Source organism: Strongylocentrotus purpuratus, unplaced genomic scaffold, assembly GCF_000002235.5.
Source record: "Strongylocentrotus purpuratus isolate Spur 01 unplaced genomic scaffold, Spur_5.0 spur5_scaffold_20, whole genome shotgun sequence".
In the NCBI taxonomy this organism is placed as follows: domain Eukaryota; kingdom Metazoa; phylum Echinodermata; class Echinoidea; order Camarodonta; family Strongylocentrotidae; genus Strongylocentrotus; species Strongylocentrotus purpuratus.
In genome coordinates this window covers 8,377,419-8,400,971 of record NW_022145606.1, presented here as the reverse complement: position 1 = coordinate 8,400,971, position 23,553 = coordinate 8,377,419, and the positions used below count along the sequence as shown (strand labels likewise).

Genomic DNA, 23,553 nt, shown 5'->3' with positions numbered 1-23,553 from the left:
TGCATAATTAACATACATTAGATGCAGGAGGGCTACATAAATAAGCAAAGTAGCTTGACGTGCCCGCAGCCCTCAACTTAGATACAACAACCCGTCTAAAAACATACGGGGATAGAGCCTTCTCTTCATCTGCTCCGCATCTTGGAACTCTCTACCTGTCCAACTTCGAAATTGTAACAACATTGATACCTTTAAATCTGAACTCAAAACCTATCTTTCCGGCATCATTGCGAATAATATGTGACATATTGAGGGAGCCAGGCGCCTTTGAATGCTTTTGCAGATAAATGGCGCTATACAAATGCTGTTCATCATCATCATCATCATCAAATAGAAAAGACTGACTTGCAGAGAAGAAAAGGAAAGGGGGAGAGAAGGAGCATTGGTAATAATACAATAAATCTCGTACATCTGCTGATTGAATGCAGGTTCATCCATGAATGGCTTAACGATGCTAGGTCATGGACGATTACACATCATTGTTGAATATACAGCCAATGTACACTTTGTCGGCATCTGTCTGTCTCGAAAGACAATAGAATATTGCGCTATAGTTGTACTAGTCAGTTTCTTGGTGTGCAGCTCCTGCTGTGACTGAACAGTCCAATCCTAGAGAGGCAGGTCCTGTTGCAGTTGCTGCAGATAAAAGTCATTTATGGCTGTGCTGTTGAAGCCGTAGCTAGCTGCTGTCTTGTTGTTGTTGTCTTTTCTCCTCCCACTGTTCTACTCTCCTCTGCTCACTCCTCTGTATACCCGTCTTTACAACGCGTCTCCATTCAGGACGGTCTGAAGCATAATTATGCTTCCCAGTTTTTAGGGTTGATTTCACTGGCCTTCATATCCCTCTTGCACACATCCTTGAAGCGAAGGACAGGTCTTCCAACAGCCCTGGTCCCGGTCGTTAACTTTCCGTACATTATGTCTTTTGGAATGCGGCCGTCTTCCATTCGACTTACATGACCAAGCCATCTCAGTCGTCGTTGTGATAGAAGAGCATAGATGGTCATCATGCCTCCTTTCTTGAGGACATCCTTGTTTGGAATGTGGTCCTGCCATTTGATGCCTAGGACTCGCCTCAAGCAGCGGAGATGGAAAACGTTCAAACGGCGCTCCTGACGTGCATACAGGGTCCACGACTCCTTGCCATACAGAAGAGTGCTGAGCACACAGGCCTGGTAGATCTTCATTTTTGTGTTGGTAGTTAGTAAAGTGTTCTTCCAGGTACGCTTTGAAATTCTAGCCATCATGGTTGCTGCCTTGCCAATATGTACGTTGAGCTCGGGATCGAGGAAGAGGCTGCTGGATATCATGGAGACGAGGTAGGTGAAGTTTTCAACCACTTGGAGGGTGTAGTTTCCAATGGAGATATCGGGAACGCTGCGTACATCCTGGCCATGATGTTTGTTTTCTTTAGACTGATGGTCAGGCCAAAGTCTTCACATGCTTCTGAAAAACAGTTAATCAGCCTCTGTAGAGCTTCCTCAGACTGGGATGCCAAAGCAGCATCATCTGCAAATAGCATCTCTCTAATCAGGATGCTCCTCACTTTCGTCTTCGAACGAAGTCGTGCAAGATTAAACAGTTTTCCATCGCTTCGTGTGTGTATGTACACGCCGTCTTGAGATGACCTGAAAAGTGTGATAGCAGCACAGAGAAGAAGATCCCAAAGAGCGTGGGAGCAAGCACACATCCCTGCTTCACTCCGTTCTTGATTGGGAAAGGGACCGATGTATATCGTCATGGAAGGATACAATCAACCTTAGCAGTGTAGGTGGACATCCTATCTTCTGTAGCAGATTGAAGAGGACCTTTCTGCTGACTAGGTCAAAGGCCTTTGTAAAATCGATGAAGGCAATGTACAGTGGCTGTCTCTGCTCCCGGCTTTTCTCCTGCAGTTGTCGAATGGACAATATCATATCGGGTGTTGATCTTCCAGCCCGAAAACCACACTGCGATTCTGGGTACACACGGGCTGCAAGCGTTTGCAGTCTGCTCAGGGTCTCACGGGCAAACGTCTTCCCAACAGTGCTTACGAGGGATATTCCACGATAGTTGTTGCACTCACAGCGATCACCTTTGTTCTTGTACAAGGTAATGATGTTAGCATCACGCATATCATGTGGAATCGTTCCCTCTTGTACACACGAACATGAATATAGTACAATTACACACGACAGGATCAATACTTAGACAATAATATAGTTTTAACTCCCTTCTTAAATTAATACAATGTCCTAAGGTTTTTTATTACAATGGGCAAAGAGTTCCAGATGTCTGGGCCGGCGTGTCTTATGGATTTGAGAGCCAATGCGGTTTTTGGATTTCTTAAATGGAATTTTTCAGTTTGCCTTGTAAGGTAAGAGTGGATGGTTTTTATTAAAATTAAACAATGGGGGGAAATAAGAAGGTAGTAAACCATTTTGTAAGTGAAACATGAAAAGTGCTATTTGTAGAGATATATATCATTAGCTTTTAGAATTTTTAGTTTCGAAAACAAGGGATTGGTGTGGTCGCGATAGGAAGAATCAGTACATATACGCATTGCTTTCTTTTGTAACAGTAAAATGGTGTCAACGTTACTTTGTGGCACTGGTAGGTCACTAATTGGTGTGGGGTCCAGGAGGCGGAGCCCCAGGAGCTCAGGGGTTTAGGCATTAAATTACCGTCAGATGAGCATCCAGGTGCCTGACTTTGGGCCCTAGGTGAAATCCAGGGGGAGAGCCCCCGGACGCTCAAGGGTTTAAAGGCATTTAATCAAGGCCAGATGAGCAAAAAAAAATTGCCCCAGATATTAGAAAATTACGTCTTCAGATATTTCGTTCAGTGGCTTTTTTCAATAGGAGGGGGGAGGAATACTTTTTGTTGTTGCTTTCTTTAGCACCAAAAAAAAATAATACAAATACCAATATTTCCCCTTTTTTCCTTCTTTGTTTCGAGGGGGCGGCCCCCTTCCCCCTGAATCCGCCACTGATTTGTATTACATGTTTGTGCTCTAATTGGTTGTGCTTGCTCACTTCGCTCGCTCATAGATATACTGACGAGTGTCAGAGTGATGTAAAACTTATCTTCTATGATAAATTTGGGATTGGGGTGACATTTTCATTTCTTAAAAGGTTGCCAAGATTCGAGAAAAAAAAATTGTAAAACGCCGCTCCAATTAATGAAAGACTTTGTAAGTGATTTGTTTTCAGTTCGGATATAGTTTAAACGGATCCAACACTTCCTTCATCGTCTATCTGTATGATGGACTTTGTCCTTTATGCGAGTCAAGGAGTTACTAGCGCTATAAACGACAGTAGACCATACCATAGGGCATATGCATAGAACATATTATTTGCTTTAAATCGGTTTGGTGTCTCGAAAATGGATAGCCATGCGATTCGTCTCGCCATCGCCTCCGACGTAGCAGGTCTCTATGATTTACTCAAGGAGTATGTCATCGAACAAGAACTTGAGGGGGAGTTCAAGAATTCACGAACTAGTAAGTTTAAGCCTTATCTGCAACATAGTGTTGATAATATACGATCGAAACATTGTATTCTGATAGCCATTGATAATAATCGCAAGCAGTCCTCTTCTCACCCGAGCATCCAGTGTTACAGTGTAAATTGCCATAATTATGGGGCATCTTTATTCCCATAATTTACAGAATGCTCACATTGCCATTAGTTACGGGTCATCTCAGAAAACAGACAGCCCATGTAATACATAGGCGAAGATAGAAAAGGTAGGTTTTGTAGTTGTCGATCAAGTGAACCCTCAAAAAGTTGTGAGTATTATTAAGCTCTATGAGACCTACATTTATTTATGTATATGTATTTTGGGGGACCATTCACCTGCATACGAGGCATTCAGAGGTTGGCAAATTCCAGGCGTTTAGGTAGTGGAATCACAAATGATTTACCTGTAGCCCTTATAAAGGGCCGCTATGGCCTAGCTCGTGTGGCATATTCACCTGTCGAAGTGCTCATTGTGATTACACTCTTTTAATTACCATTGTTATGCAGAAGATATCCAAGTGTATAATAATTATAATAATAATAATAATAATTTTTATATAGCGCTTTATACAAATGTCTCTTAGCGCTTTACAAATATACTATTACCCCGGTCATTGGATTCAGTGCTTGCCCGCACACAATGTGTGCACAATCTCCACTCCCCTATACATCATTCCCCTTTACAAATGATCAATCAATCTCCATGGCATTAATGGGAGGAGATGCGAATGAATATTGGGCTTCTCTCCAAGCAAAACTATCCACCCTAATCATAGTTACAATTGCATGCGAACTATGCTGATATATTATATTTTTATCAATATTTTTTCTTCCATAGGTTTTGAGAAACACTTCAACCAAGTACTATTCAAAGCGCTTGTCATCGAGGTTGACGATGAAACAGAGAACCAGAAGCAGATCATTGGATGTATTTCTTTTTCCATCTGTTATGATTATGTCGTAGGTGCAAAGACTTTCCCTCACTGCTGCTATATCAAGCCAGCTTTTAGAAGTACGACATTTTCTCTTTGATCATAACTAAGAAGGACCAATTGGACTATTTAATTATGTTGTAAATCCTTTATGTACCTGTTGTACGAGACTATGATTGGATTTCCTTCTTGTACCTGCATGTATATTGAAAAAAATCGATAACAAAAACTTGTTTGTCAGCTGTCGATTTTTTACTTGATGGTCATGTTCGCAATTTTTAATATTTATGTATTTTTTGTATGTTATAAGGAACTATTATAATATACATGAACTCATAAATGCATAAATAATACAGGAATAACAGGACCAATATAATCAGGCCATAAATTATGTATTAAAACTTAAAAATGTATTATTTTTTGATATCTGTGACACTGTTTACAAACCTGTAGTTGATGATTTTCAGAGGGAGAACAAAAATCTCGTTTACCGGGTATAATAAACCAAATACAATGAATAGGAATACCGTTGCAATTCACCAACTGCGTCTTGTAGTTTACTAGGTAGAAAGCGTTCATATTATGTTTATTATAATGGCGTAATTATTCTTATCAAAGTTGTTATTAGCCTATACTGAGCAGTTTTATTATTGGACCTACCTTGATCACTATCATCATTATCATCATCATTACCGTCATCATCATCATCATCATCATTACCATCATCATCTTCAACATCATCATTTATATCATTATCATCATCATTATCATGATTATCTTTCTCTGTCTCCTCCTTCCCCTCCTTCACCCCCTTATCACAATAATCACAACCCCAGTCACCATCACCAAGTTTAGCATCGTCATTTTCAGAATCGCGGTCGTTTACTCCCTGAAAAATGCCTGGAATTATGGCCGTCATTATGGGGGTGTCCGGGTGGGGGGGGGGTAGAGCTGCGAGAAAAATAAAGGGCAAGGTTACTAAGGGAAGGGGCTGGAGGGAATCGCCATTTTCTGATCACAATCCGTCCCTGTAATGATCCCGCCCCTGCAATCTGATGTAATGAACAATGCATATACTTTCCTACTCCATTGTTGCTCACTTTGTATTTATTTGTTTTTATATTTTTATTTCGATTTGACAGACCGTGGACTTGAGCAGAAATTGATCCGGCTTACCAAAAAGGTTAGATTTATCTTTCAATCTAGAACCAGTATTAACGCCATCACTCGAGAGAATGTGGGATCTGACCCCGCCCCGTCAATATGTCTTTCATAAAAAAAGTCAAAAGTGGTCGCTAAATTATTACATTTTCACATTTTATTTCTTCTAATCGATTTAATTCAATGGAATAATGAATGATGTATTACATTGCCATGTACGATGCACAAACGAGAATGATTATATATACGTCAGACATATACTTTTAAATGATAACTGTGCAGTTCTGTTTAGTATCAATTTCCAATGATTATGAATAACAAAATATATTCATGAAGATGATGAATATCATTGAAGATGGTTTGAAATGTATACGATTCGTAACTGAGGTATAATAGTTTGAAATTAATTGGTATGTCTTTAAAAACTGTCTATACAGAATCTTTTCTTGAGGTTGGGAGGTATTTAAATATTAATATCTTCTTCATAGATGTATACTTACACGATCGCAAAGACTTCGAGAAATCAACTGAAGGGCAGTTCAATTCCCTATGGTATCCCATAGAATCAATCAATTCCCTATGGTATCCCATAGAATCAATCAATTCCCTATGGTATCCCATAGAATCAATCAATTCCCTATGGTATCCCATAGATTCAATCAATTCCCTATGGTATCCCATAGAATCAATCAATTCCCTATGGTATCCCATAGAATCAATCAATTGGTATGTATCCCATAGAATCGATCAATTCCCTATGGTATCCCATAGAAATTATGTTCGGATTACGTAACACTTCGTTATAATGTTCGCACTTTTCAGTAGGTGACGGACAATGCTACTGACATGGATTGATTTTTCGCAAATCATCAAGATCGTGTTCATCTAACTTTTTCAGCGATAGAAACATATGCAATTTTTTATTTCTAATTGAAACAATAGCAAAATGACCGTACAATGCTTAATTTCATGAATTCGTTCCAGAAGTTATCTTGAAAACGGGGAGCTAACAAACAACAGAAAAGCTAGCGTTTGAATTCCAACTCCCTTCTGAGACCCCAGTTTTTTCTTTTCGATATTACTGGCCCAAACGAGTTAAATCTTTGTCTCAGCAGATGACACTGACATTATTTGCTTTAATTTCTAACTAAATTTCAAGGTACAGGCTTAGCCAATTGCTAATAAAAAAAAAACACAGACACATAAATATCGAAAAGATCTTAGTTTAATTTCATTTAGATTTGGTGTACATATATCTCAGTCTCATCGATATAATGTCCTCCTGGTTACTAGAAGATACATTATCGATGTTTGTTTTCCTTTCGTAGATGTCTCGAGATGCAGATACTAACAACATGTTGACTGTTTTAACACACTGACACTGACGCCTCATATAGAAAAGCCTTAGAAAATGAAGGTATGATCAATCTAACCAGTAGTTTTGAGATGGATGTCTGGATCATGCCAAATCCACCTTCAACATCTACTCAAAAGGTAAACTATGGTGACAAGATACCCTCATCAATCAAATATTGTGTTGTAATAAATTAAGCTTAATTTATTACCACTCTCTAAAGGTAATACAAAGTTTTGGTTTGGGGTCATGAATTTGATTCAAATGAACATATTGGAAGCGTATGCGATCCTATAATATTCAGTGATCGTTGTCGCGGTTGAAATTGAGTCTAAAGTTATGAATTGTAAATAATAAACTCTTTATGTTGTATAGCTCCCTCTCAAGGTCAAGATAGTAATTAAGCTATAAAAACAATGTTTCTGACTAAAATCGACAAATAGCTATTCCGTTTGAAAAAATATATATACAACTACATATTCTGAGATTTTCATGGTCGCAGCTACCATTGTACGGCCGTAGGCGCTATTTGAAAACTTATCAAAATTTACGGAAGCACCGGTAAATTTATATATTCAATTTTTCTCAAAAGCAGAGTTGTTTTAGGGGCTGAATTTTCTAGTGTTTATAATGCATCTACGGGGGAATCCAAATATATCAAAATTGTAAAGAATTACTATCCACCAAATTTTCTAAATTCCCAAAAACTTTGTATTACATTTAAAATCACATGTACATTTATTTGGTGGACAGGGACTGTATGTGAAGTTTAATTGATTTCAATTAAGTTCAGTCAAAGCTTGTCAAATCCCTCTGAATACCTTTTACTTAAAATTGAATCGACAATAATTCATTACCCACCAGTTCAGTTGGCATTGTGATCTTTTACTGCATTGTAATATTGTTGCAATGTTTCTATTTATAACTCTTTATAGTTGTTAATGAATGAAAATCGTTTTATACAATGCCATTTCTTTAAGAATATAGAAAATATTTCCCCTAACCATCCATCTCTTCTCTTTCTTCTCTCTCTCTCTCTTTCTCTCTCCCTCTCTCCCTCTCTCCCTCTCTCTCTCCTTCTCTCTCTCTCTCTCTCTCTCTCACTCACTCTCACTCTTACATCTCTCTCACTCTCACTCTCACATTTCTCTCCCCGTCCTTTCATCTCATTATGTATTTACAGCATGACGATTATATAATCCGTGACGGCACAGAACAAGATCTTAGCAATATTACCATCTCCTCGAGATGAAGAATCTTACTGCTCGTTTCAAAGTCAGCAAAGAAGGTAGGCAAATGACGCAATTTAAGCAAGGAACAACAAAAAACGAAGTAGAAGGCAAATAAAACGTTTTTATTTCTAGGAAAAAAGTGTGAATGGAAATAACATATGTATTTATGAAGATGATTAATAATGACTAATGACAATAGTCATGAGGATGGACATGATGATGGTAATGATGTTGAGAAAGAGGCTAAGAGGGGGAGGGGTACTTTTGTGTAGGTTTGAGATTTTGTGTGTGACTGTTATATAAGGCCCATTGCACTACTTGTAGCTACTTGCGCCCTCTATACAACAAACCATGCCTAATCGGTGACCATTGGTCCCCATGATCCTCTTTTTCTTATGTTAACTGAGAGCTGAGTTGATGAGATAACCACCTGTCCAGTGACCTTTCAGGGCGATTTAAAGGCCCACTGCACTACTTGAAGCTACTTGCGCCCTCTATGTAACAAACAATGCCTAATCGGTGACCATTGGTCCCCCACGATCCTCTTTTTCTTATGTTAACTGAGAGCTGAGTTGATGAGATAACCACCTGTCCAGTGACCTTGCAGGGCAGTCTAATCCCTCCTGTAAACTATGGCAGATAAGCTTTAATCCCTCCTGTAAACTACGGCAGATAAGCTTTAAGGGAGAGGATGGATATGCTTTCTACACTAAATGGTGCCGTCGATATCTGTGAAACTCCTCAATGCGTAATATTACGTCATTCAATACAAACAATAACAGGATTTCACTTTGGCATCAAATTGCATTAATAAGGGTGGAGGATAAGTGAAAGATTGAAAAAAAACAGGAGTAAATTGACAACGTACGAGCAGGAACAGTTATAGCACTCAAATCAGGTGGTATAATCTTACATGTCTCTCTAAACATGGTTAAGTCATCTTTCATTGCCATATACCTATTATATGTTTTATATTTTGTGCCCGAAATTCATAATAAATTCATTCTGTCATTCTGAACAAGATAGAAAGAATGAAAAATTCAATTACTGTATCTTTCCTTTTACTTTCTCAGAATTTGAACGCGACGGTTTAGTCGACAAAGCACTGTACGGGTCCGTCATCGTGGAACATCGTCATCGTGTCGAAGACCAGGATGAAGAGAGCGAAGTCGTTCACGACATCGTGGGTTGTATGCTCTATTCTAAGATGTACTATGCTTTGATAGGTCAGACATATCTCTTGCAAGGCCTTTTTCTCAAGCCGGCGCAGAAGGGTAATGGGTCTAACAGTAATACTCCTAGCTCTAAGTTAACACTAACTTCATTACAACTACTACATATTTCAAATTCAAATTCATTGAAACAGAATCCAAAATGTTGGATTATCTTCAATATAGTAATCGATGATGATAATAATAATAATAATAATTCTTGTATTTATTATCATTTTAAGATTCGCTATGGAATAATCATATTAAATATTTAGATTCATATTTTGTAAAATGGAATATGATATTATATCTATAACCACCCTATATACCGTAGCTTACTCATTTATCACCTCATTCATTATGTATGTTAATCATTATGTGTATGTTTATCACTGTCCTGTAATTACTCTGTAACCAGTGGAAACCAAATTTCCTGAAAAGGACAATAAATTATTATACTTTATACTTTTTTTTAAAGCAAAAGTATCAACATACTACATGCAAGTATCATTAGAAAATACAATCCGTGGCGTAGCAAATGTCTCGTCATTAAGGGGGCAACTTATAGATGCTTATGCGGTGGATAAAATACGAGAGATTGGAGAGTGACGAAGGTGTCGGATAATCCTCTATTCGAGTTATATCAGTCCTTTATTTGAAAAGAATGTAGGGATGTGCCCCTCTATGATCTTTGCCATATTTTGTCCACCTGTCTCTCACAAACACTTAATCAAAAGGTGACCTAAGATAATAGCCTACAATCAGTTAAAGATAAACTTGAGTTCTGGTAAAAAAAAGAAAATGAATTCTCACAGAATCTAACGAAACTTACACTGAATGTTCAAGATTACAAATAAATGTCATGTGCCAAACAATTTTGGAAGAAAATGTATACTGGCTGAGTAATGAGCATAGAAAGATAAGGAATTCAGGGTAGTACTAGCCCCGACACCATGTGTGTTGTCCCATATACATCTTTCTGTGTAAGTGATTGTTACTTTACCAAGACTCTGCCAAATTTATGATGATTTTGATGACTCTAGAACATTGCATTACACATCATTACTTACATGCTATATGATCAACTTTTCTGATCCATTCCACACCTTTTCTTTCACAATGCAATCGCATTACCAGTACTCAAGTTTATCTTTAACATAGGATCTGTTCTACTACATTGGAGGGTTAGATAGCAGGAGATGTGAAGACTACTTTAATATACAAAAATCTAGAAATGGTCGAAAATATAGTCCATCCCAACTAACACACTAATTTTTACACGTTTGGGAGAAAGAAAGCAAAGAAAGTGCATATTTTTAATTAATTATGGACATACAACTCCGTTATTTAATCGGTCAATCCTGATTGTCATCGATTCATAGCCCGTATACCCCTCTATGACTGACCTTAAATTCCCACTGCACTACTTATAGCTACTTGCGTCCTCTATATGGCACACAATGCCAAAGCGGTGACCCTTGGTCCCCCATGGTCCCCTTTTCTCATGTTGATTGAAAGCTGATTTGATGAGATAACCACCTGTCGGTGACCTTGCAGGGAGGTCTAACCCCTACTCGCCAAACTATAGACGGTAGGCTTTACATTTTAAGTGTAAAAGAGACAAAATGATGTTCTGCCAGGAACTCGTGGTATAGTGCAATGTGAACTTGGCAATTACCGTTTCCACGTCATGATTTCTCTTTTGTATTCATTTTTGTTATTGCAGGCAGAGGTTTAGGCAAGGCTTTAGTCCGTGCAACACTACAAGTAAGCTAGGTAGTTTCACATCATATCTTCAAAGTAATGACAAGTGATTCATTTTGCCATACTTTTAGTACAAAGTACAACAATAACGTTACAGAGGGTGGCGGGTGCATATAGAATCATTTTGGAGTCCATTTTTTGTCGAAAATCGAACCAAATAAACTTTGTAATTATACCAGTGATGTCCATTTTCTATCCGTGATTATATTTTCCCTATAGAACTTATAGAACTCAAACTTGTTATCAAGTTAATTTTTGACTAATGTTGAAAATCAAAGAAAGTAAGTTATTTTTTGGGAAAAATCCAACACAGAATAACGAAAGTTATTGATCTTTAATACTTTGATAGTAAATGCTTATAGATATTCCATAAATATGAATATAAAAGTCGATAAAAGAAAAGCTGGAATTAATCGACCTCAATTTTCTTTTATTTTTATTTTCCCTAACAGGCTTGCAAGAAACGCAGCGGTGACGGCTTATAATCATGATACACAAGGAGAATAAGACCTCCCAATCACTCTTCCGATCATTACACGGTATCAACTTGACACAAACAACACATATTGATTGGATTAAAGTAATACTATAAGAAATACAGATTGTAAATTGACTCAGAAAATGTCTGAAATAAACTATTTACTGTACGTCTTGTTCATAAATCAGCCCGGAGATATTATGAGAAGGGAGGTGACAATGGCCTGGAAATCCTTCGACGTTACTCCATGTTGACCGATTTCAGGACACGATGGCAATTTTTTCGACGAATAAACTAAATATATCCCATTAAAAAAATCATAGTCACACCATTATAATGACTTACTTGACTTATGCCGTCCACGCAGGCCAGGGGCCTCGTGATGGCTTCTGTATGGTGATGGTATGCCAAGTTTTTCTGACTGCAGGCAATCTTGATGCATCTGTCAGCCTTAGTATGGATCTTGCTTTGCAGTCCTTTGAGGTGCAGTCAAGTCATCTTTGGGTGGACGGCCTCTGGGTCGATTTCCTGTGACCTTTCCTTCCACGGCAATTTTGGGGTATCTTGTGGGTTTCATTTTAGGACGTGGCCAAAATATTTGAGCCTTTTAGTGGAGACTTTGTCCATAACATCTTGATCGAGGTTGAGGGATTCTTTGATGTGTGTGTTACGGATCTTATCTAGTCTTGTCACCCCCATTATGCGACGAAGGCATGCCATTTCAAACACTTGAAGCCTGTTGCTATCTTCTTTTTTAACTCTCCAGGATTCTGCCCCATAAAGCAGTATAGAGAGGATGAGTAATTGATACAGTTGCATCTTCGTGTGGCTACTAATGCTTTTGATGTCCATATGTTATTTAGCCTTTGGAAAGCTGCCCCTGCTTTCCTGATACGATTTTTAATGTCACTCGTACTTGAGCCGTTTTCTGCTATTTTCCCTCCCAGGTACACACAATCTTCCACCTGTTTTAGTCTGTCGTTGGCTATGTCAATGTTGAGGTTGCACTTGCTTTTGCTAATAGCTTGCACTTCTGTCTTTGCTAAGTTCACCTTGAGACCAAGGTCACAGCTTGCCGTGTAGATCAACCAGTGCCTGCAGTTCCTCTGGAGTCTCGGCTATCAAGACGATGTCATCTGCAAAACGTAAGTTGTTTATGAAGGTTCCTTGAATTTTGGCTCCTATTTGGACTTCATCCATTGCAGTGGTCATAACTAGCTCGAGGAGTATGTTAAAAAGTTGTGAGGAGATGGCACACCCCTGCCTGACTTCTACGGTTGTCTTGAATCACTCTGCCAGCTCTCCATTTACTCTGGGATTGTTCATACAGTGCTTGTAAAAGTCGTATTAGCTTGCTTGGATATCCAAAATATCCCATCGCCTTCCACAGGCCCTTCTGCCTTACCGAATCAAAAGCCTTCTGAAAGTCGATATAGCAGCGGTACAGGCTTCTGTTCTTTTCCAGGTATTTTTCAGCTATTTGTCTTAGCGTGAATATTTGGTCTGTCGTAGCCCTGTCTGGTCTGAATCCTGCATGGGATTCAGAGAGGATTTCTTCTTTTCTTTTGAGAATTCTTCTTTGTAGGATTGTTGTCAGTACTTTTCCTGCATGGGACAGTAGACTGATACCTCTGTAGTTCCTGCAATCTAGCTTATCTTTCTTCTTATAGATCGGGGTTATTATTGCTCTTCCCCATTCCTCCGGGAATTTCTCAGACTCCCATATTTGGTTGCAGAGATAGTGAAAGATGTCTGTTCCCGTTTCTCCAGCTGCTTTGATTTCGTCGGAAGTGACTGCATCAAATCCTGGTGCCTTATCCTCACTAAGTTTTTTTTTTATTGCACTTGTAATTTCCACCTTCAGTATGTTTGGCTCTGAGTCATCTGGAGAGCTGTTGGGTAGACTGTTTGCTACTGTGTCGTTTGGGGGTTGTGTTCATTGTATAATTCGTCGTAGTTTTCTTTCCATCTCTTCTTTACTTCTGATTGATCTGTTAGAGTTCTCCCTGTCTTGCTCTTAACTGATTGCATTCTCTTTGATGCTGATTTGTTGATTTTCTTAATTGTTGCGTAGACCTCCTTTGATTTAGCAGCTTGGTGTGCACTCTACTGCGAGGTCTTGGAGCCACGCATCTTTACAGCCCCTAGTCTTCCTCTTTATCTCTCTATTCAGAAAGTTGTACCTTGGTTTTAGTGAAGGATTGTTTTGTTTGGCTTGTTTGATTTTGCTGCGTTCTTCGCTGAGATCTAGCACTTCTTGTGAGATCCAGGCTTCCTGCGGTCTATTCTTTTTCATTCCCAGAACATCCTTTGCTGTGCTGTTAAATGCTTGCTTGATCTTTTCCCAGATGCTATCTATGTCTAAGTGGGTATCATTATAATATTCGCACACTTTTCAAAGGATGATGGACAAGGCTACTGATATTGCCTTAAGATGGTTTTGTTGTTGTTATACCTTTAAATAATTTTGATCTCAATGAAACCAAAGAGTTGGTACACCCACTGTGACCACGCCCCACAAACTGTTGTTCAACACCCTTTTGTCATACTCTTACAGAAAAGCTTCATTGATTTTAAAAACTAACGTTATTGTCATTATTGCAAAAGTGACACTTTGATTGGACAAGGTTATCAAAATTCAATGTTTGGAAACATTCGAAGGAATGATTATTATCAATTACAAAACGCTTAAATACAGCCCTGGCATAGCACCTGAAAAGCTCTCCGAACACTGCCAAAATGTGTGGCGTCACATGTTGAACATGATTTGCACAAGCAGACGATGTCCCATGACATCTCACACATTTCCAGTGCCTGTTTTGTCATCTTCTCTTCAGTTATTTCTCTTACTTCACTAGCGTCAGGCTAAATGTTTTTATTAGGGACTCAGGCCGGAGTTGGCGGCTATACACAGCCATCGGCTTCGATTGTGAGAGCTTGCTCTAACCTTTTCATAACAAAATGAATATAACCTAGACATGTATGATTTTCGTTTGTTATACAGCTTATAAACGTACAGGCCCGAATTCACAAATGAGGTTTGTCGATAAACCTCCTTTGTGAATTCGGTGTTTATCATGTATATGAACATAATATGGATATTAGTGATATGCTTAATGAAATACAAGTCATGTACGAAGTTACATGCACTGATAACCTACATGTGTGTATATATATATATATATATATATATATATTTAGAGAGATAACATATCAACAGGTTTTTAGTATTACATGTAAATGATTTTCAGGCGCGGATCCAGGATTTTTTAGTGGCAAAAACGTTTTTTTTTTTTTTTTTTTTTTTTTTTTTTATTTATTTATTTATTTATTTATTATTATGTTTTTATTTTTATTTTTTTATTTATTCATTTATTTTTATTATTATAATTATTATTTATTATTATTATTATTTATTTTTTTTTGGGGGGGGGGGGGTCAAGGGTGGAGCCATTAGAAGCTCAGGGGGTATAGGCATTTAATTACTGTCAGATGAGCATATTTTGATACCTTATTTGTGACACTGGCAGGACACAAATTGGTATGGGGTCCAAGAGGCGGAGCCCCCAGAAGCTCAGGGGTTTTGGGCAATAAATGACGGTCAGATTAGCATATTTTGATACCTTATTTGTGACACTGGCAGGACACAAACTGGTGTTTGGTCCAGGTGGCGGAGCCCTCAGAAGTTCAGGGGTTTTATACATCAAATTATCGTCAGATGAGCCAAATTTTATACCTTATTTTTGACATTGGCAGGTCACGAATTGGCGTGGGGTCGAGGGGGTGGAGCCCCCGAAACTTAGGGGTTCTACGGTCAGATAAACATACATTGATATCTTATTTGTGACACTGGCAGGACACTAATTGGCGTGAGGCCGAGGGGCCGAAGACCCCAGGAGCTCAGGGGTTTTAGGCAATAAATTACCGTCAGATGAGCATCCAGGGGGGTATTTCACAAAGATCCTAAGTAGAACTTAACTCTAAGTTGGACTTAAAAATTATGGACAGCCATTGGAGTCTTTAAATAAAAATATATACAAAAGCAGAAATTCAAGTATTTTAGACTTTTTATTAATTCCACATCCAGAACATGAAATCTCCTTGATGAAAATATGAATGATTTCAATAAACAATAAATGCGTTTCAAAATAACTTTTACAAAATATTTTCAAAGATGCTAATGGCTTTCCATATTTTTTAAGTCCAACTTAGAGATAAGTTCAACTTAGGATCTTTGTGAAACACCCCCTGGTCCCTGACTTTAGGCCCTAGGTGAAATCCAGGGGGCAGCGCCCCCGGAAGCTCCAGGGTTTTCAGGCACATGATCATGGTCAGATGAGCAAAAAAAAAAATTGAGCATTTGGCGGCGGAGCAAATGTCGTCGGAGCAATTGTCGGTGGAGCAATTGTCGGCGGAGCATCTGTCGGCGGAGCAATTGTCGGCGGAGCAAATGTCGGCGGAGTAAATTTCGGCGGAGCAAGTGTCGGCGGAGCATTTGACGTCGGAGCAAATGTCGCGGAGCATGTGTCATGGAACCTCATCATTTCATGAAAACTCAAATATAAAATAAAACGTGGACACTGTGCACATTTTCTAATAAATATTTAATATAGATTTATCTTTGATCTATCAATATAAACATAAATTCATCCTCTTTACAATGATATGCAATGTACCATTTTACTAAATTATTGAAATTGTATTCATACTTTTTAAGCAAAGGTTGATCACCTGAAAGCTTGTCCGAGCTTCACGGATATATCAACAAGTTATGAATGCAGACTCGATTCATATTGTAGTTCATTTACTAATAACAGGTTGATGGACTAACTCGTTAATAGATCCCCAGGAAAGAATCATGCATATATTGAATATGTACTGGGTCTATACCGTTCGCTCATGAGTAAGCACAGCCATTTAATAACTGTTTCTCCTAAATTTGATACCATTTTGATGGATTTTATATCACTAATATCGTGATAAGAGGAATATTGCAAGTTTAACGCCTAGTAAAACCACCAGTATTGCAACAAAATATAATTTGACACCTAATTATGTACTGATGGGGGTATTTTTGACCCCGACTGAGTATAATATATCCGCCCCAGCGCCCGCGGCCGTAACACTAAGGTTTGCGGTCAATCACAAAATGGTAATTGCCAAACAAGATCACTATCATGTGCACTATTGTTAATAAAGCAATAATCATACAAATGGCTTTAATAATAAATATAATAATTATGATCGCCAACCTTTTTCTTTAAGGGGCCCAGCCAGGGTTCATAATTAACGGAAAACTTGATTTGTACTCCTACTTGCCCCCCACCCATCCCACTTTAAGCCCAACACTCTCCGCCTCTAAGGTGCGAATTAATTCGGTGATGCTGATGTATTCATTGCGACGTGACGATCCTTGTAAAGTCTGTAGACATAATCGAGAGAGAGAGAAAGATGTAAAAAGATAGATATACAAAGAGATATAGATGTATTAATTCAGAGAGAAAGAGAAAAAAGAGAAAAAAAAGGGAGAGCTATAAAGAGAAAGAGAGAGAGAGATAGAGAGTGAGGAAGATAGAAAGGGGGTGAAAGAAGAGAAAGAGAGAGAGAAAGAGAGTGAGGAAGATAGAAAGGGGGTGAAAGAAGAGAAAGAGGGAGAGAAAGAGAGTGAGGAAGATAGAAAGGGGGTGAAAGAAGAGAGAGAGAAAGAGAGTGAGGAAGATAGAAAATTGTTGAAAGAAGAGAAAGAGAGAGAGAGAGAGTGAGGAAGATAGAAAGGGGGTGAAAGAAGAGAAAGAGAAAGGGGTGAGGGAAAGGGAGTGAGATAGAGAGAGTGACAGACAGAGAGAGGAGAGAAATAGAGACAGAGAGTGAGGGAGAGAGAGAGAGAGAGAGAGAGAGAAAGTGAGTGAGTAAAAGAAAGGAGAGGGAAAGGGGTTGAGGTGGAGTGAAGAGAAAGGGAGTGTATATAAGAAAAAATGAACTTGATTTACCAATGAAATACACACTAGCAGTGTCCTGGTATTCAAATTATGCTAGGAAATCCGTTTATCTTCTAGACTTCACTAGCAGACACTATTAGTGACGGACAAACATATGTTTTCATTGGTAATAACATATATAAAATGAGTTTAGTGTGTAGACCATTCGGTAAAAGGGTCTGAATCAGACTATTACCTAAGTGATTGCAATCACTTAAGTCGATTCGTCAACTAACGGTCGTTATTTTCCCACTAAAACTCATTTTCAAGCCCTTTCGTTTTGAGAGAAGTTCTAAATTAGTATTGTCTTTCAAATGCCGTTGGAATTTAATTTCATTTTGGGGGCCTGCAACTTGGACATAATATCTTAAAGAGAAGGTTGAGTTCTGGGAAAAGGTGAAAATAATGTGTGAGCGTTATCATTCTTATTATGCAAGTGTGGAAGAACATCAGATAAAAGCATGGCTCTTCAAATGCCTTCATATTCTAAATATGTCATGTAGCATCCAGGGTAGGATTTTTACGCCACGTGTTTGTGTATTCCCATATACATCTTTATGTGTACCGTGTTTGTAACTTTACCAAGACTTGGCCAAATTTCTTATCATTTTGATGATTCCAGAACCTTGCAATACACACACATTCTTATATGCTAGATGATCAACCTTTTCTGGTCGATTCCACACCCGTTTCTTTCACAATGCAATCGCATGACCAGAACTCAACTTCATCTTTAAACTGCACTGCAAATCTTATAAGCCCACACCATGTACATACAGTACATTGCGCACTATCCTCTACGCGCACATATCACCTAAATACAAATCGTTTTTAATTGGTAGTACTGTTGCGCAATTCTTCATTAAAGGAAACCACACGTGACCGCGTTTGACCAATCATTTGATTAGGATGTAGAGTGGGTTGTAAAAGTAGACAATATCATGAGCAATGTTACCAGTGTATGTGATGTGGCCGGACAGATCCCCATCAACCTCTTCAATCATCTCGTCGATGTCGCGATCGGTTGTTTTGATACCGAGCTCGATCAGGACTTCACGTAGATCAGACACGCTATTGAAAAGACGAATGAAAGAATGATTAAGATGATGACAGCACGAGTGATGATGATAATAATGATAATGAGCATCAGAATAAAACAAATAATAATAATAAATAATGATGATGACGATAAAAATAGAGATCATGATGAAGTAAGTTTCCTTGAACAACTCCTCATAATTTCTGAACCGCACAATTTTGAACCAATTTAACTATTATGTGTAGTAAGGACGGTGCCTGTGGTTCTTGTGTAACTATTGCGTGAAAATCAAAGGTATTTGTCAATTAGTCATTCTTCAAATGCAGACGCTGACAAAGTTCCCATATTTCAAAGTTCACACGATAAACATTTCTGTAAGCGGTATTTGTTGATTGATTGATTCAAATTTATTCCATTTCATATCAATTATTTCCAAGAACATAGTTGACAAAGTAAGTTCAAAATTATGAAATGAAGAGGAGCCTACTGGAAAGCATGAATTGTTTTTTTGTAGGTTCGCAAGAATAAATATAATATGAACATTAATTTCATAAATAATTTTAAAAAGTGTCTTAATCATCAGAGAAAAACAGATCCATCATGATAACATATTTTCATAAACCCTTTCAAATTAGTGTCTAAATAATTGAAATATACTAACGAACAAAATAACTAGAAGGGACACAAAGGACACGAAACTGACATAATAAGATAAGACGGGACATGACAAAACAATTCATAACAAGACAATTTTTAAAAAGGACATGACAGAACAAGACAAAAAAAAGACAAAAGAAGACATGACAGGACAACATGTAATGAGAGACAGTCAATGTACTGAGAGACATTCAAATTCATGTCTGTCGGCGCAGTGTGTAAGCATTTGACTGGTTATAGATCTCATAACATCCTGCTGTCCTTGGCTCCCCCCCCCCCCCCCACTCCGGGTCGGAATGACCGCATGCGTGTTACCAAAATGTCCGGTAAAGGGGTACTTTTCGTGCGACAAAGTCCGGCCCGAGAATTGTAAAAAAAAGGGGTGTATTTGACTTTTTACCCGGAGATTTCTTTACAAAGGGGTGATTTTTTTTCTTTTCTCTCATCTCTTTGGACTCCTGAGAAATTATTCCAAATTTAGGGGGTACATTGAGCATTTTTCCGGATTTAGGGGGGTCTCCAAGGCAGGAAAACCCCGCGAAAACCCCGCGAAAGGGGGGGGGGGGGGGTCGGAAATGTTGGCAGTCCTCAGATAGGGGGTGCTTTCAAAAAGAGGGAACGAGCATATGCGTACCCTAAATAACACTGAGTTGGGGGGGGGGGCCGGGGCTTGGCTGAACATGATTTAAGTTTTAGTAGATTATTTCACTAGGTTTCGGAACCCATTTTCTTTCTCAGTAAAACTGTAAACATATCGACTCTTTTTCAATAACATTTGAGTTTTGGTTATGTTTTCCTTTAACTTGTACTCAGTCAACTGTGAATAATTAATATTTATATTCCCCAGGAATATGTTAAGTTTTGCACCGTAATGCACCATTGCGATGTTCGCACATTTCTACGTGTGCGGCTAGTGAAATTGACTTAAAGCGATACTGACCTGTCGTTACGTACTGTTTATTGCACAGCGCCACCTCATGGTAACTTGCCAACAGTACGTGACCCAATACTAGTACCTTATTCCCACTTCCCAGACAGAGGACGTAATGCGATAACCATTAGAGCAGCTAATGGGAAGCAGCGAGTTATGAGTATATACTGCTTCAGCTGACCTGAGAGGGCGCTAGAGGGGATTTAGCAGGTAACGCTTTTTATAGTTAGGCTGTAAGTAAATTTTGTTCGAGTCTTTGAGATCATGAAATAAATTAGTCCCTACCTGATGAACCCTTTGTCATGCTTGTCAAACACACTGAACATTTCTTTCAGGTCATCTTCGGTGTCCTCCTCCGTCATCAGCGCTAAGAATTCGTTGAAGGTAATTGAACCTTTCTCTTGAAATAACAAAACAAAAAACAACAACAAACGTTGATGATAATAATAATAGTAAAAATATCAATGTCTGTATCAGAAAATTATACGATATGAGACTTGGGGGGTTTCACAAAGATCCTAAGTTAATATTATCTCTAAGTTCGACTTAACAATTATGGAAAGCCGTTAGCATCTTTAATTTTTTTTTTTTAAGGCATAACATGTTGATTAAAATCATTCAGATTCAATGTTCTTGATGTAGAATTCTTAAAAAGTACAAAATACTTACATTTTTTGTGTGAATATATTTTATTTAAAGGCTACCAATGGCTCTCAATAATTTTGGACTTGGGATCTTTGCGAAACATCCCCCAGGCAATTCATTGAGTATTATATTACTATTTTATGTAAATAATTGAATAAACAAAGATCTAGGTATCAACATAAATGAATGAAAACGATAAATAAATAGTCCTACGAATAATATATTACCATGATTTTGGGTTACTTCTTGGACCATGTATTGGAGTTCTTCATCAGTTGGCCTGTACCCGAAAGCTCTCAGTACAGCGCCGACATCGTCCACTCCAATCTCTCCATTTTCTTTCTTATCCAAAAATGAGAAGACAGTTTTCAACTCTGGATGGGGAAGAAAACATAGTCATTATCATGGTTGAAGATGAGGTAAATACTAATTGTGCTTATTAGTAGATTAGCCAAGACGTGAATCTGTGTTTATACTTTGGACGGCATTATGGGGTCATTCATGACGTCCGTGCTAAAACTCTTGCAAAAAATGTTTTAAATAACATTAGAGGTGGATGACACGCGCATATTTTAAATATAACAGTTTCATTTCTCACTCGACATTTGAAAGGATGTTTTTATTTTTTGACAGAATATGTATTATCAAAAAAGACCCTACAATTGAAGTAATAAATGTTTAATATACATTTGAAAGTTGGATATTACACACATATGTATGGCGTTTTGAAACATGAAAGCATGAATGACTAAAATATGGGGTTATTAAAACTCAAAATATTACACAGTTTTTAGAACACCATAAATTTGGCCATCGAAACACCTTTTCTTGATTTAACGACCATGCGTTATGGCTCAATGCATGGGCACACAGAGGATTTGTTTATGTTGGGAACCGGGGTAAAATGCAATACATTATTGAAAATTTATTGCATTTTTTTTTTTTTTTTAAAATTTATGGAAACTGCCCCCTACCCTAGCCCCCGCTGCGTACAGTCATGGTTCAGTGACAAAGCAATGCCTCGTGACTGTGAGGCCCCAGGATCAAAACCGTGTCGATGTGCTATATTAGTGCCCTTTTGTGGAGCATTATTCCTCATTTCTGTCATTTATGACTTAAGGGCGTAGGTCCCCTAGTTGATAAGCATAGTAGCATACACATGCTTGAGTAGTCACGCAAAACACACATTGGCAAATTATTATTTAATAAAATCTGAGAATGTATACTATTATCTAAATCTATTATTTTTAAATAATTCCATAAATTGGGGTAAAACTAAAATATTCCAACTGTATGAGCGACAGTGTATGTTGTCGCGCCATATTGGTAACCCAAATGAGTTGATGTCTTTTTTACAGGATGCGCATTTTGAGTGGAAAATACTCTGTACATGTCCATATTATGGCATTTATTACAGGTATTAGTGATATTAGTGTATGGGCTATAATTGAAAGTCCCCATCGCCTAAGACACAATCTTAAATTAGGTACTTCTGTTGGGATCTTTAGCTACAGAATATCCTTGTTTGCCCCAAAGTTGGTGATGGGTGTGACAACTGTGGTTATTACCACGGTAACGGAACAAGAACAATAATGTTTTAGAAAAAGCTCTTATATTTATAATTTAGCAAGTTAAAAACTCAATGAAAACATGCCGGTATGTGTATTCAAAGCATCTCATTTGATTTCAACAGCAAGTTGCTAATACTACTACTATAAATAGTATTACTACTGTGGGTAAGTAAGTACATTGAATCCCAAATCCAAAGTTTATTGGACAAATGCAACAAACTTTTTCCTTTGGTTTATCATGTAATGAAATTATTAAACAAAGAACGGTATGTTACCTTTTTCTTCCTCTGGTATCTGTTGATGATCCTACAGTGTATGTGAGTTAGAATGAAAAATAAAAATATCAGTTTGAAGTCGGACAAATAGAATGCCAGTTTACTGGGACCAGTATATTACCAATATCCAGCTGGTCAACTGGAACCAGCTAAAACCACTAGTCAACTGGTACCAGTTGAAACCAGTATATTCAATTGGTTTTTATATGTTAATTGAAACACCGCCAAGTAGGACGAGTTGAAAAACTAGTTGACATCTGAGACCAGTTTAAATCCAGTAAATAATTACCAGTTGAAAACTAATGGATAATTACCAGTTGCTTTAATCCTCTCTATCTCTCTCTCTCTCTCTATCTCTTTCTTTCTTTCTCTCTCTCTGTATCTATCTCTTTCTTTCTCTCTCTCTCTGTATCTATCTGTTTCTCTCTCTGTATCTATCTCTTTCTTTCTCTCTCTCTGTATCTATCTCTCTCTCTCTGTATCTATCTCTTTCTTTCTTTCTCTTTCTCTCTTTCTCTCTCTCTCTCTCTCTCTCTCTCTTCAGCCTCTACCTATCATTCTTCTCTTCTCTTTGCTGTACCTTGCATCACCAGTAACTCCCTGATTTATGTATTTTGCTCGTATATTTACTTAATTGTCAGGGCTCACACGGCATCATACTTCGCTCATCTTGGTGCCCTTGTCAGTTCTGTTTTGAATAAGTTTATATTTCTTCATTATGTTTTAATGTATACTGATTTCATCATGCATTTCTAACTGAAAATGAAAGATGAAATGAATAATTAAAATTATGGAAATAAAAGTGAAAGCGGATTTTTCATAAAA

General features: G+C 37.9%; 3 protein-coding genes across 3 annotated transcripts; 2 read left to right on the top strand and 1 right to left on the bottom strand.

The window, feature by feature from the left end:
• The first annotated feature begins 3,344 nt into the window (after positions 1–3,344).
• LOC105446498 lies at positions 3,345–6,448 on the top strand. The gene is made up of 4 exons (XM_011683426.1): positions 3,345–3,481; positions 4,339–4,512; positions 5,575–5,615; positions 6,419–6,448. The coding sequence occupies exons 1-4, from the start codon at positions 3,364–3,366 to the stop codon at positions 6,446–6,448; spliced, it is 363 nt and encodes a 120-aa protein (XP_011681728.1). The 5' UTR covers positions 3,345–3,363.
• A 539-nt stretch (positions 6,449–6,987) lies between these two features.
• LOC105446487 lies at positions 6,988–11,639 on the top strand. Its single transcript, XM_011683399.2, has 5 exons — positions 6,988–7,087; positions 8,131–8,235; positions 9,253–9,453; positions 11,117–11,157; positions 11,607–11,639. The coding sequence occupies exons 2-5, from the start codon at positions 8,196–8,198 to the stop codon at positions 11,637–11,639; spliced, it is 315 nt and encodes a 104-aa protein (XP_011681701.2). The 5' UTR covers positions 6,988–7,087; positions 8,131–8,195.
• A 4,648-nt stretch (positions 11,640–16,287) lies between these two features.
• LOC105446486 (calmodulin-like) lies at positions 16,288–21,487 on the bottom strand. Its single transcript, XM_030993626.1, has 5 exons — positions 21,481–21,487; positions 21,110–21,256; positions 20,523–20,637; positions 18,566–18,681; positions 16,288–17,054 (listed from the first exon to the last, which is right to left on the bottom strand). The coding sequence occupies exons 1-5, from the start codon at positions 21,485–21,487 to the stop codon at positions 17,026–17,028; spliced, it is 414 nt and encodes a 137-aa protein (XP_030849486.1). The 3' UTR covers positions 16,288–17,025.
• Positions 21,488–23,553: the final 2,066 nt, after the last annotated feature.